Source organism: Halyomorpha halys, unplaced genomic scaffold, assembly GCF_000696795.3.
Source record: "Halyomorpha halys isolate HHAL.00 unplaced genomic scaffold, Hhal_1.1 Scaffold186.1, whole genome shotgun sequence".
Classification (NCBI taxonomy): domain Eukaryota; kingdom Metazoa; phylum Arthropoda; class Insecta; order Hemiptera; family Pentatomidae; genus Halyomorpha; species Halyomorpha halys.
In genome coordinates, this window is record NW_027116002.1 from 1,216,675 (window position 1) to 1,230,297 (window position 13,623).

At 27.6% G+C, this 13,623-nt stretch overlaps 1 protein-coding gene across 5 annotated transcripts in view; it reads left to right on the forward strand.

Moving 5' to 3' along the window:
• Positions 1 to 13,619, forward strand: part of Son (Son RNA binding protein) — a 40,462-nt gene extending 26,843 nt beyond the window's left edge. The window contains exons 8-13 of one of the 5 annotated variants that reach the window (XM_014418263.3): positions 1,959 to 2,146; positions 2,611 to 2,724; positions 7,874 to 8,021; positions 9,403 to 9,486; positions 10,933 to 11,048; positions 12,513 to 13,619. In XM_014418263.3, the coding sequence (XP_014273749.1) occupies positions 1,959 to 2,146; positions 2,611 to 2,724; positions 7,874 to 8,021; positions 9,403 to 9,486; positions 10,933 to 11,048; positions 12,513 to 12,629 (767 nt within the window). In that variant the 3' untranslated portion in view covers positions 12,630 to 13,619. Of the gene's footprint in view, positions 1 to 1,958; positions 2,147 to 2,610; positions 2,725 to 3,290; positions 6,347 to 7,873; positions 8,022 to 9,402; positions 9,487 to 10,932; positions 11,049 to 12,512 lie in introns of those variants that run through there. The other 4 variants (XR_010844999.1, XR_010844998.1, XR_001342919.3 and 1 more) reach the window with 4 other exon arrangements.
• Positions 13,620 to 13,623: the final 4 nt, after the last annotated feature.

Here is a 13,623-nt window from a genome sequence, read left to right on the forward strand (position 1 = left end):
TTTGGAATCACGAAGTTATTATAAACAATGAAACTTGGTTAGCTTGCTTTTTGGATAAACAAAACAAATGAACAATCTTAAAATGATACATAAAAGAAAACATATTAAAAACCCTTTATACATCAAAATATACTATTTACTACAAAAGGAGCATATTACAATATATAATACATTTGTGCAAACATATATAATAACTAAACTACTCTAATTAAAAACCTAAACTTTTGTCCAGAATTGAAGAGTTATAAGGAAACTAATTGTATCAAATGATTTTATATTCCTATCATGAAAGCTGGAATAAATACGCAAGGCATTATGTAGAAAGGAGTATTTAAAAATATTCTTCCAAGCCCATTTCCCTTGTTCTTCCTTTTCAATTGTATATTTACATACGAATATTCCATAACTCAAAAAACTAAAATAAAAAAAAAGTTTAAAAAGTTACATTGATAATGTTTAGTATTTATCAGATCAATTGATTTTAATTTAAAATAATATACGGTAGTGATAGTTTAAATCTCTTGTTAAATAAAAACAAAAAGTATTTACTGTTAGAATGAGAATTGAGGAATTAAAGTGAACATTAATAATGTAAGAAAAAGTTGAATAATATTAATAGTGTATAGAAAACATGGTTGTGTTTAATACGTAAAATGTATGTGTTTAATGTTTTTGTTAAGAAACCAGAACAGTGTAGTATAAATCAAAAGGACACCAATTGCCATGCACATATAATTGACGATAAATAGCAACAGTTAAAACTTAAACAATGTAGATCAAGCTTTTAAAGACTGACAGTAATCAATGACTATTTTTAGAAATCAACAGTCAAGTGATGATTAAAAAGAAAAAATACTTTCATTTATTTTGTATTATTGGCTTGTACCACATGAGTCAAGTGTACATGAGCAGTTGGTTCTGAGATTTGATGGCGACAACACAAATGTTTTTGTTCCAGTTCCTTCTGAGAATTCATAGAGACCATATGTTTGTGGAATCTCCAGAGAAAAAGATTTTATCTATTAAATTTTAAAGTATTTTTCTTTTCGTTTATATAAGATATTATTTCTCTTATATAAATAACCAATGTTTTTTTCTTTAATCAAATATTCTTGAATTGTTGTTAATAATTTTCAATCTTTAATTTTACCGTTTATGTACTAATATTTAATTAATAAAAACTTAAAGTCAAATGCGCTATTATGTAATGTTTCCATAATAAACTATCATACATAATGTTTACATAAATATCCATAGTAGCCCCAATATATTAATAAATTATCTGTATAATATAGATGTAATATGCAATATGTTAAAAAAAAAAAAAAAAAAAAAATCCTACTTGTTACAACAAAGTCAGACGGAAGAATGAAGGGCTAGAGCATACTGGGAATCAAAGTTAAACTCAAAAGTTAGTTGGGAGGATTATTGCATCTGTATTTTGGGACATGCATGGAATTTCGTTCAGTGACTATTTTGAGAAAGGCAAAACTGTTAATAGGGTATATTATATGGCATTATTGTATCAATCAAGTGTAGAAATCATGAAAAAATAGCTTCACATGCAAAAGAAAATAGTGGTGTTTCACAGTAACGATGAAACAGATGCTCTAGGGGAAAAAATTCAGCTCAAATGAAGAAGTGATTGCCAAAACTGAGGCCTATTTTGAGAGCAAAGACAAATAGTTTTCCATAAAGGGCATCGAAAAGTTATAGGAACTTTGGAATGGATGTATCACTTTTGAAGGGAGAGTGTGTTAATGAATCGAGTGGAATTTATACAAAAAAATTATTTTTTTAGTTAGACCGGAGACTTATTGAGTGTATATTACATTGTACATTTTAAATATTTTTAATTTGTCTTTTCTAAATAGTGTGATTAATTAGAATTAACATACCATCGATATGTTTATTTAATCAAATATTTATTTCAACAATTTTTTGTTTCATGTTTGTAGAAAATGAATGGATTCCTGTTTCACCTAAAAAGACTGACGAATTGAAAGCCATTATGCCTGCACCTTTGAGAAAACAAGAAGAAGAACTTCCTGTCTATCCTGGCCTACAGGAAACTGCACATTTCTCCAATATACCTCTGCCTAATTCAATACCACATTCACAACCACATTTACCTGCTTTACCCCAGGTAAATATTTAATAAACTTAATTTTCACTTCTTCACTACCAAAGGTAGGGAAGCCGTGTATTCAGTCGTTGAAAGATGAATTGCAAAAAGTAACATATATCATGGATTATTTTTATATTGTTTTTCTATATTTTGGGTTCAAACTGGCATCATTTGAGTCTTAGGTATATTAGTTTGCTCGCCCAAAATGCTCCAGAAGACATGACAATCTTCTGAAATATTAATTTATTACCGTTCACTTAGAGCTTATTGAAAGACAAAAGACCATTAAAAACACAATACAACTTAAAATTGATATATTTTTTTAAATATTGTTTTATTTCTATTTGAACACATTTTTATCCTGGAATTAGTTATTTTATGATGTATTGTCAAGAATTAGTGCGTGATATTTATTTATGTAAACTATGTTCATGATGTTTATCCCATGGCAGCAAATAATTTCTTTGTGTTTTTTATTTTAGGTAGGAAACCCTTGGCCGAAACCTCACGATTCAGGTCTATTTACTGGCACTACTGGTGCTAGATTTTTATCTCAAGCAGAGCTTGCATCAGGACAACAAGCCTGGGCTAAAAAAGTAGGTCAAGTTAAATAGTACCTGCATAGGGTCTCTACCATTGTTTTGTATTGTATATGTTGTACATTTTATTATTAGGTGTATATAATGTATAAAAAAAGAGAAGAAAATGGCTTGTATATAATCCTTAAATAGCTGCTATTTTTATTTATTTATTTGTGGATTTTTCTCATATATTCTCAATTACTATTTATAGAAATGTTAATATTTACCTTTAATATATAATAAAGAAATTTGTTTTGAGTTCTTAGTCACCTTATATCAATTTTTACTAATTTTAGAGTGTTAGGATTTTTATATTTCTTTGATATCAATAATATTTTAACTTTGAATTTTATGTTTTTATTAAAATAGGAAACATGAAAACCTATTACATGTTTTATGAAAATTTTGTACTCAATAGCAATTACTTGCTTTGTCAGTATGTGTATACGTAACATACTCATATATACATTTTTAGATTTAAGATATATTTATATATGTTAGGATTTTTATTATATTTGTACATATTTATATTTTAATTGTCTAAGCAGTGATTAATTTGGGTTTCAATATTTTATTTACAGGGTGAGTTATAGATTTTGGTTGATATGAGCCAGATGGGATGGTGCCTTTGCTGGTCCGTACGAGTCTGGGTTGTGACTACTGCTAGAGCCGGTATCTTAAATGACAGGGTCCTGCAGAAGTTTTCTGGCTCGTATCAACCAAACTATAACCAAAGAGAATTTTTCATTATATAATTTACATTGTTATTGCTACATGCTGTTATAGCTCTCAGACTAGTCATACTACATTTTAAAAATTTAAATAACATTTTACATTATTATTTGTTTTTGATCTCTCGTTAAGAATTTATTTCCTCCAAATTTCAGGCTTATTAATTCATGTTAGATTAATTAACATTCTCGACTATAAAATCATAAAACCGGAAACTTGAAGCCAACATTAGGATATTAGTTTTCAGACAATTAATTTTAGATAGATTAATCAATAATATAATAAAATAAAAATCATTGTGTGATATAGAATTCTTTACATAGTTTTGTCCTTTGATAAAATTTAAATTGACAATATTTTATTTTATTAATTAGACTGATATCAGTAAATTGATATGACATGGGATTTCTTAATCGGTTTTGCCACACACTATTTAGTTACTATTTGTTTTATTTACTTTCAATAATGCTATGTTTGTCATTTTATAGGATTCAGATATTTTTATTAAGTTCAATGAGTCCTTGTTTAATAATTAATAAATAAATAAATCCTAGAATATCACACGAAGGATGGACTTTATCAGTCGGGAACAGGTAATGATTGAGGTGCTGGGTTCGTTGGGAAGCCATGGGATCATATGGCTGATTAATCTCAGCCACTCGCTATAGAGTTTTTTTTTGGTTCAAGAAGCATAAGTCAAACCTTACTGACAACCCAAAACTTCTTTCAAACCTCATTTAAATATCAAGAGAAAAGTTTTAACTTGGGATTTGAAATGAATTTGCTTGCCATAGAAAGCTGGCAATGTTCCAGTTTTAATGGACTATCATTTAAATTTATTTTCATTTGTAGAGTTTTATATATCATTTAAAGAATACTTTCACTTGAGATTATGTATTTTCAAAAATTCTAGAGTTTTTCTTTGCTTTATGACAAAACAGTTCAAATTTTAAAATAATAGGTATAAGAAAGCTATATTAGTAACAACAAATAAAAATCTAACCAACTGGATTTAATTCTTATTAACAATTTAAATATTCAGAAAATTATTTTTGTGATTAATTTATTATAGTGTTTTAATCCTCGAATTACAATTTGACATGTTTGAAAAATCGTTGAACATTTGTTTTGAAACAATTACCATGAATTGCTTTATAGTAAAAATATCTGTAAGGGAGAATTCCTTTTAATTTATTTATACACAGGTTAGGTAATAATCCGGCTGTTTATATTCTTAAAGTTATATTATTACGAATTAAGTAGAATTGAACAGTTATATCTTAGTTTCTTAGGGGCTAAAATAAAACAAAATGAATGTCCGAAAAATTTAAAACAGTTTTCAGAAATGTCGATTGTTTATTATGTAAAAGAAAAAATTAATTAACTTATGTATTCTTGTTTATACCATAATTTACTAATGGCTCAAAATGTGATTTTATGAAGTTTGGTTATTATTACTGCTAAAGAATTCTGAATTGCTGAAGGGGGACTCACATTATTGAATAAAGATTGTTATGATTATACTCAAAAATACATAAGTTTATATTTACAGCCGAACTTCTAAATAACAATATTCTCTGTTCATTGAATTCTTTTCAATAATATTTAGTAACAATGATTTGATTTGATTTTCTTACTCAGTTGATTTCTGAATTAGTCCATCTTGCTTGAAACTTCTTTTTCTCTTGGTACTGTATTTTACCTGATTAATTATCCAATGGTGTTTTGAGAAGTGTTTCTTATTTTACTGTGGAATGTATTATTATCATACATCATAATACAAGAAAAAACTGTTACAATTTTATTTTAACATTCATTTATTTATTTATAAATCAAGGCATTCATGATTCCCCTTAGCATTTCCTTATATTTAACTTTTTATCTGAGACACTTTGTTATAAGGAAGTTCGACTATTTATTTTTAACTAGAGAACAAGGGAGGAAAAACAATCATTTATAAGATGAAGAATTTTATTATTTTGTGAATTGACTATTTCTTCTGCAACAAATTTTCAGGTCTTTACCAATATTGATTATTAATAATTATTTATGAGATTCATTTATGGTTACTAATAATCAATAATTTAAGAAATGTAACTGTATTGTGGGTATTAAAATTAAATCCATGGTATTAAAACCAAATGTAATACTTTTTAAGTCGGTGTTACATATTCTACCTATCTGTCAATGTCAATGAAATGTAAAATATTTCCATAAGGGCTTGGATTAAGTTTTTTCATTACTGATCTTCGTACCAAGAAATCAAAATTAAAAACTGTTTTGTTTTAATGTTCAGTTGTTTGTAGCCCTGATGGAAATATTTCTGTGTCTCCACTAATCTTTGTAAAGGAATGTTTTGAGTTTAGATATTGGTTAAGCATCACAATTAATTTTTAATGACTGACTTGAATGTTTCAAAATTTTTATTTCCAGCCTTTTATCGACATGATGTGTAGAGCATTAAAAAATAAATCTATTTAGAAAAAAGAAAAGACATACCTTATTGCTTGAATATATTTTTCCCTGACTTCACTATTATTAAAATTATAAATTCTAATTTTTTTTTTTTCAATTTTATTTCTTTTGTCAATTTCAAAATATGACAATAGTAAAGCCTGACATAATAGGATATAGGCATTACAGTATTAACTATGATTTCTCGGACGAAAACAAAAGGATATGGTGTTTATTCAGCACATTTCGAAGGAAGATTTGTGGAGGCATAGATGACTAATTGTGATGAATGGAAAGATAGGTGGAATGTAACAGCCAGTGAGAAGACCTGAGGGTTTGTTACAGGGTCTAGAACAGGTCTCAGGCGACTTAGCAACAACAATCTCTTCCTAAATATCTACCATGAATCAAGCTACATCTGGATCAACTCTGGAAGAAATTTCCTTCAAAGGTAAAAAAACCAAAAATCGTGTAGTGATCTTCAAGACATTTATGATAATCTCTTTTTTATATGATGGTGATATAAAAATAACCATTTCAGATGGTGCATGATTTCATTAAATTTGCATATTTTGGGTACTTGTGTTTTCTTATGTTTGTGATACTATCGAGAAAAAAAAAAGAAGAATAACAGAATTTTGGGAATTTTTTTTTTTAAAGAAACTTATTCTATTATATCTGAGATGAGCATCGATATATATACATATATTTATGTGTTCATTGATAGTTAACATTTCAATTTTTGTTGTTCCCAAAATAATTTTATAGTTAACCGTGGGTGTGGGAAAAAAAAATAGGGAAAAGATCATTTTTGTAGCATAGGACCTTTTCATGCTAAAATTTACACCTTGTCGATTGGTGTAATACTTAGGGTTATTATCCTTTTGCTAATTCTCATCTGTTATCTTGTGTTTAATTTAATATTTATGGATAAATATTAAATACAATCACAAATTTCAATATCATTCCATCTTATACTAATTTGATTATGAATTAATAACTACTCCACCATAAGTAATAACAGAAATATTTATAGAGACTGCTTCTACTCTTAAATGTGTGAAAGTTTACTAGGATTTTTTACTAATATTTCTTCATGATAGTAATGTCCAAGTTATTAAAATGATTCAAATTTTCGTTACAGATTATTACCTAATTATATGTAATATTGACTAGTGATCACCTGAAAGTATCTTAAATCAGTTCCCACAAATGCACTATTTGGAGTGTTCTAATTCTTTATCTAGAGAAATAGTGTGCTCTATCTTATTGGTGTTTACAACTAGAATTGGATTGTACCTAGTCTCTTTGTGTATCTTCCTGAGCCTTATGATGACTTATAAAGTCAATCTGGACCCACGGGGAGCAACGGTCCTGTATTAATTTGAAATATTTTTGCTTAAAATGGGAAGAGCAGACTTTAAGATACTTAAATCGAGCAATATTTAAAAAGCACCTGAAATTGAAAAACGGCGTGAAACCCTCCACTCCCACTCTCCATGGTAGCCTTACTTATCTCACTTTTTAAACAGACAATTATAGCGATTAGGTTAGTTGATGCATGACGTGTCACAATCTCACAAGAAGAGATCATAACACAAAAAACAAGGCAATTCTTACCCACCAGAACCGTCCCACTAAGACTTTATGAATGACTTGAAAAATTTAAATTCATGAACCCTGATTATATATATTATTTTTCTTCATACTTGGTCTCTTTAAATGCTTTGCACATTTAAGAGTTCATTAAAAAATAAATAAACTATTAGCTATATAATGATTTTAAAATAATGACTGCTGTCACTAGCTTACTTAAATATTAATTTATCTTAAAGGTCCATTTGATCAATATTTCTGTTATTAATAGGATTTCTTATTGAATTTAAAATTTATGAAACTGATTACATTTGCATGACATTGTCATTAATCTTAATTTCTAGTTAATTTTTTTTTAATGCATAATTTCTTAAATGGATAGGACCAACTCATTAGCGCTCAGCCTGTGAGTGGTGGGATGGGGATGTCTTTATTACAAAAGATGGGATGGAAACCTGGTGAAGGTTTAGGAAAGCGTAATGAAGGAACGCTGGAACCCCTTAAACTGCAGGTTAAAATGGATAAACGAGGTAATTATTTTTTTTAATTAGTAGCTTGATTTTTATTTATATAATATTATTTATTTGTACATTTTAAAAAATTAATATTTTATTGACATATACTAATATTTCGAATATTTAAAATTAATAAGGAAGTTGGAATTTAGGTTTGTGTTTAGTTAGTAGAATTTATGCATTTTGTAGAAAAATAAGTGAAACTGTTTCCACTCTTTCCTTTAGATTTCTGCCTTTTCTTTGCTCATCTTTTGAACAACCGTCTACTATTTTCTGGTCCATATCCTATACTACCTCTTGAGAACATTTCAAAGTTAGCTCGCTTAGGTACATACACCTTTTCGGCAATGTTAAGGAGATTTGTCATTCTGCTGATTAATTTTTTCTTGTGTGGTTCCTTCTTGAAATTCTCAAGATGAATCCTGCAATTCCTCTTATCTATTAATCTTAATTAGAGATAAGCCTTCTTGTCTGGTATCCACTTTTCACAACCAAGCATCATTACTAGAAACAATTAACAGATTTTGTTAATATAATAAAATTTTAGTAGTGTATGGTGACAAAGAGGTACAATGTATACTTATTTTCTCCCTTGACTTATAAACTTGTTGTTTATCTTGACTCCTTTTGCTTTTCCCTGCCTTTATCAATTCTCAATTTATGAAGACTTCTTTATTTTTCTAATGCTGATTGATCATCTACAAATCTTAAATGGTTCAACCACTCCTCCACTTATTCCTGTCAATGTATTCTTTAATCTTTAATCCTTTAAATCGTGGAAGACCGATATAATAATGTTAAGATTTATTTTTGTATGAATTATTATTAAATGATTTGAGGTGTGACTGCATCAAGTGATCTAAGTGCTAAAAATTGAAAATGTATCTAGATTATTTTGTAGGAAAATAAAAGTGAAGACATACAGACAGTCCATCTTAAGTCACTTTTTCAATTGAGTAGAGGTTGTTAAAGTTAAATCTGTCACCATAATATAAATAGTGTATGTATTGTATAATACAATACAATGGCACAGATTATTTCTGTATCAAATGTCTTTTTACAAATTGTTGGCCTTTTAAGATTAGACCTTACCTCATTTCATACTCATGTATTAATACTTAAAATACATAACTAGCTCCCTTCCTTCCACTATTTTATGCTATCTTCTACTATCTATTGTTTGTAAAATAATTATTTATAACTAAATGCTAATTGGGAACACACATTTTTCTTTCTTATACCACAAAACAGTAGTTAATTCAAAGTTATGTTTTCTATTCTCACAAAATAAGTAATATTTTAATATTATATAAATTCATTTTTTGTTATTCTCCTGTGTTTGCCTAACACAATTTTATTGATAGTTCTTGATTAATTTTGTTTTATTTCTTTTCAGGTCTTGTTTGTGCTGACGAAATCCCACAACCAAGGTTTAGGCCTCATCATATACCAAAAAATCAACCATCCAAATCTTTAGAGGGTAAGTTTGTATTTATTCAGCATTATATAATTAGTTTGGATTAAAAGTGCATTATTAACACTTCGCATGCATCCCTACTGCACGGATTCGTGTATCATACGTTTAGTGCATGGTACCCACTACACGGATCTGCAATCACGCACATCAACTTACAAATGCGTCAGTCTATTGCGGGCACTGCTGGCGAGAGTTGTTTTTGCACTTGTTTCTTGTAATAGAGTATTCATTTCTACCTTAGTTAGTGGCGGTTTTTGAAAAACATTTTTTTTTTTTTGTGTGTGTTTTTTCGCTTTTCAATTTAGGTATATATTTTCAAGCATGAATATTGCTGGTCCATCAAAACAAAAATCTGGATGGAAAAATGAAACAAAATACCAAGAAAAATTTTTGTATTAATTGTTTCTGTTTTTGTAATATGTTGCACTTTTTTCTGTAATTATATAGTTGTAATAAATTTAATTTAAACTTCTTACATGTTTATATCCTATTCAATATAAAATATAGATGGAATAATGATATTTATGGAAAACATGGATCTGTGGGCCACCTCATGTGGGACATCAGCACTTTTACTTAGATCAGAAAAAATTCTTGAAAAAGTCAGAAATTCTATTTACCTAAATTGATAAGACACCAAGAAAAATGTTTGGGAAAAACTTAAAAACAAAATAGCAAAACCAGACTCAAAAAAATCTAGTTTGTTTGGTGGCAAATATGAGCACAAAATTTAGTAATCATAGCATTACAGATATCTTTGGTTTTTTTGACATCCCTATCTCAATATTTCTTTGAAATATAAATTAATTTGCGAAGTTTGACTGCTGGTGAACTGAAGTAACTTTTTTGTTTTAATTCCTAAGTTTGAATTCAGGAAAAAGTCATACTGAAAATTATTCATTATTATCATTTTTATTTTTTTACTTTGCTTTAGCTTCTATGATTGCCTGGTGAAGCAATATATTCCTTTAATATATTTATTATTATTTATTTATTTATTCAATATATTCCTTTTTTGTTTTAATTCCTAAGTTTGAATTCATGAAAAAGTCATACTGAAAATTATTTATTATTATCATTTTTATTTTTTTACTTTGCTTTAGCTTCTATGATTGCCTGGTGAAGCAATATATTCCTTTAAGTTGGCTGCTATCGTTTGGGAAATTCATTGTAGATTCCGAAAATGGTGACATAAGTTGAGAAATGTTCAGTTAGAGTAGATGGCTTTGTATTTTTATTGGATTAAACGTTATTTTCTTGAATTTTTTTTTAAAATCATATCTTGACAATGGATCGAAATAGCAAGGAGAGAGGTTGGTGGCAACAAACTATATTTTGTGATAAAATATCCTTCCCTCAGTTACTGACATTTACTCCTGGATGGAATTCCCTGTGTTAATCATTTTCCTTGTTTGGTAATGTGAATATAACATGCATTTCATATTTTAGGTAAGCATCCTGTGTCCCTTCTTGTAGAGTACTGTACGAGGAAACATTTAAATCCTCCTATGTTCACTGTTCTGTCTGAAGACGGACCTGCTCACAAGAAGAATTTCGTTTTCAAGGTAAATTACTAGATTGTTGCAATTATATTAAATGACTTTGGAACTGTTGTGTTACCTATTCAATGTATAATTATCAAATTATTAAGTAATAGATAATGAAAATTCATCTGATTATTATGACTTATACAGGTAGTATTGATATATATAAAAAAAAATTATAATTCTTACTAAAAGTGAAGGATCTTAGTTTCATTATTGGAATAGGTTGTTTTATAATTACCTTACCTCACTCTATTAATGCATTAAAACTACTTAGTGTGTTTCAGGGTTAAGTATCCTAACTTAAAATATTAGTCAAGGATCTCAAAACAAGAAAAAAAATTTCCTATGAAGGTTTGTCTGCTGTTTTGTTTAGGATACATTCACATCTAAATATTTTCATTGTTATAAATTATTTAGGTTATAATAATAACCTATTATTATTATTATAACCCTTTGTTATAATAATAATTGTTCCAATTACTTTATTAATGAAATGTAAACATTAAATGTTGGCACTATTAAATCATTTTTTTAAACTTATTTGTGTCATTTTCTGTCCGCTCCCCAACCATCTTCTCATACATACTAAATGTTCTGTGATTCAGACAGACTCTTCATACTTCTTTTACAACATTTATGGAATGGCACTGTATATGTTTTGACACCCTGAATTTTTTTATTTGGTGTGATTTTGAAAAACATGTTTAATATGATTGTTAATGTTTACATTTCAATAATAAAGTAGTTGGAGTACATATTAATTTATTTATTATAACCTAAAAATTTATATCAATAAAATCGTTATGAGAATATCTCCTTAAAAAAAGTGTTAACGGACATACCTTTGCATGTCATTTTTTCTTCTTTTGAGATCCTTAATTCATATTTTCATTCAGAACACTTAACCCTGAAATCCCGTCTATATGTGAAATTAAATGCAGAACTGGAGTTCTGATATATTCAACATATTATCAGAAGTTCTTTAGGTGGTCTGAGATAAGAAATAACTTATGTCTCTCAATTGTACATACAGTGAAAGTAAGCTGTAAATTTTACCTGACAGCTTTTTGAAATTTTCTTGCTGAAGCTCCAGTTTTGACTTGCATTCAACAACTTATATGAGACATATTTGATTTTCTCATTTTCACATGGTTTAAACCAAAAAGAATTAAAGAACTTAAGTGATTCCAGAAGTAAAAGCCATCACTTAACAATTTAGCTTGAAGTGAGCTATTTTGTTTATCCATAAAATAAATCACATTAGATGTATCTTTAAAAAAAAAAAATTGTATCATAAAAGTAATTTTTTGGGGGGAAGGGGTGGTTTAAAATAACTTACATTTTTCTGCCCAGTTTCAACTCATAGTCCTTATAGAATATATCAGAAAATAAATAAATTCAAACCATCTGTTATTAAAATCATATTTTTGTTAAATTTATGCTATTAAATGATACTTATAACAAACGTTTCCTTATTTCTAGGTAACTGTAAATGGAATTGATTACCAACCTCCTAATCCTAGTCCTAATAAGAAACAGGCCAAGAGCGAAGCAGCGGTCCTTTGCCTCCGCGCACTGGGGCTTCTACCTACTACATAGATTTTCTAGGTTTGTTATTGGAAATTGTATATAATTAATATTCTTAAAAGAATTGTACATTGAGATAGTTATTGTACACTGTTTCTTTTCTTTTTTAATGTCTATTATGAATTATTAGAATTCAAATAAAAGTTTTTAATGTATAATATGTATTTATGTAATTTTTGTATTATAGAATAAAAATTATTATGTTCTTACACCATTATTCATTTAAAAATTGGAGAATGGATGTATAGATAAAAATGTCCAAATTATCTGTCAACTGTCATTATTTATGATTGTTCGCTGTGTAAATTAGTAATTTAAAATGTGGAAGTGTACAAAATCATCTTTATCCACCATAATGTAAATAAGATATTAGAAAAATTCCTTAGGATGATGTTTAATTGATTAAAAAATCTACCCAGGACATTCATTGTTGAAAATCTGTGTACATTATTTTTTATTTATAAGTGTCATTTTTTGTTTTTTAATTTTTCAAGGCATTTTTCAATTTTTTGTTTGACTGTAATATCTGTAGAATATTTGTGTAATATCTGTTGTGATTTGTTATTCAGTGGTTTATTACTAACTAAATAACTTTTAATTGAATAGTGAAAAAAGTAATTGTAGTTTTATTTTTTATACAGTTGTATTAGTTTTGCTTTGTTATAATAATTAAATTTTGACTGAATCTAATTAATATTATTTATTGTATGTGCAATATGCCATTTAAATATCCTATTTCATTTTATTTTTTTATTGATTCATTTTGGAATAATGTTTAATTTATTATAACTATTTCAATGTCGTATCTGTATTAGGATATTATATTAGTTTTCTTTTTTTTTAATGTTGACAATATTTTACAGATATCTATCATTAGAAAGAAATTGTTTTGTGGTAGATGAGCATAATTGAAATAAAGTTTTATTTTTTTGTTTTGGTTCTATAATGTATGACTTATAAAGTTTTTCATTAATATTGTTTAGAAAAAAATTATGATTTGTGATGT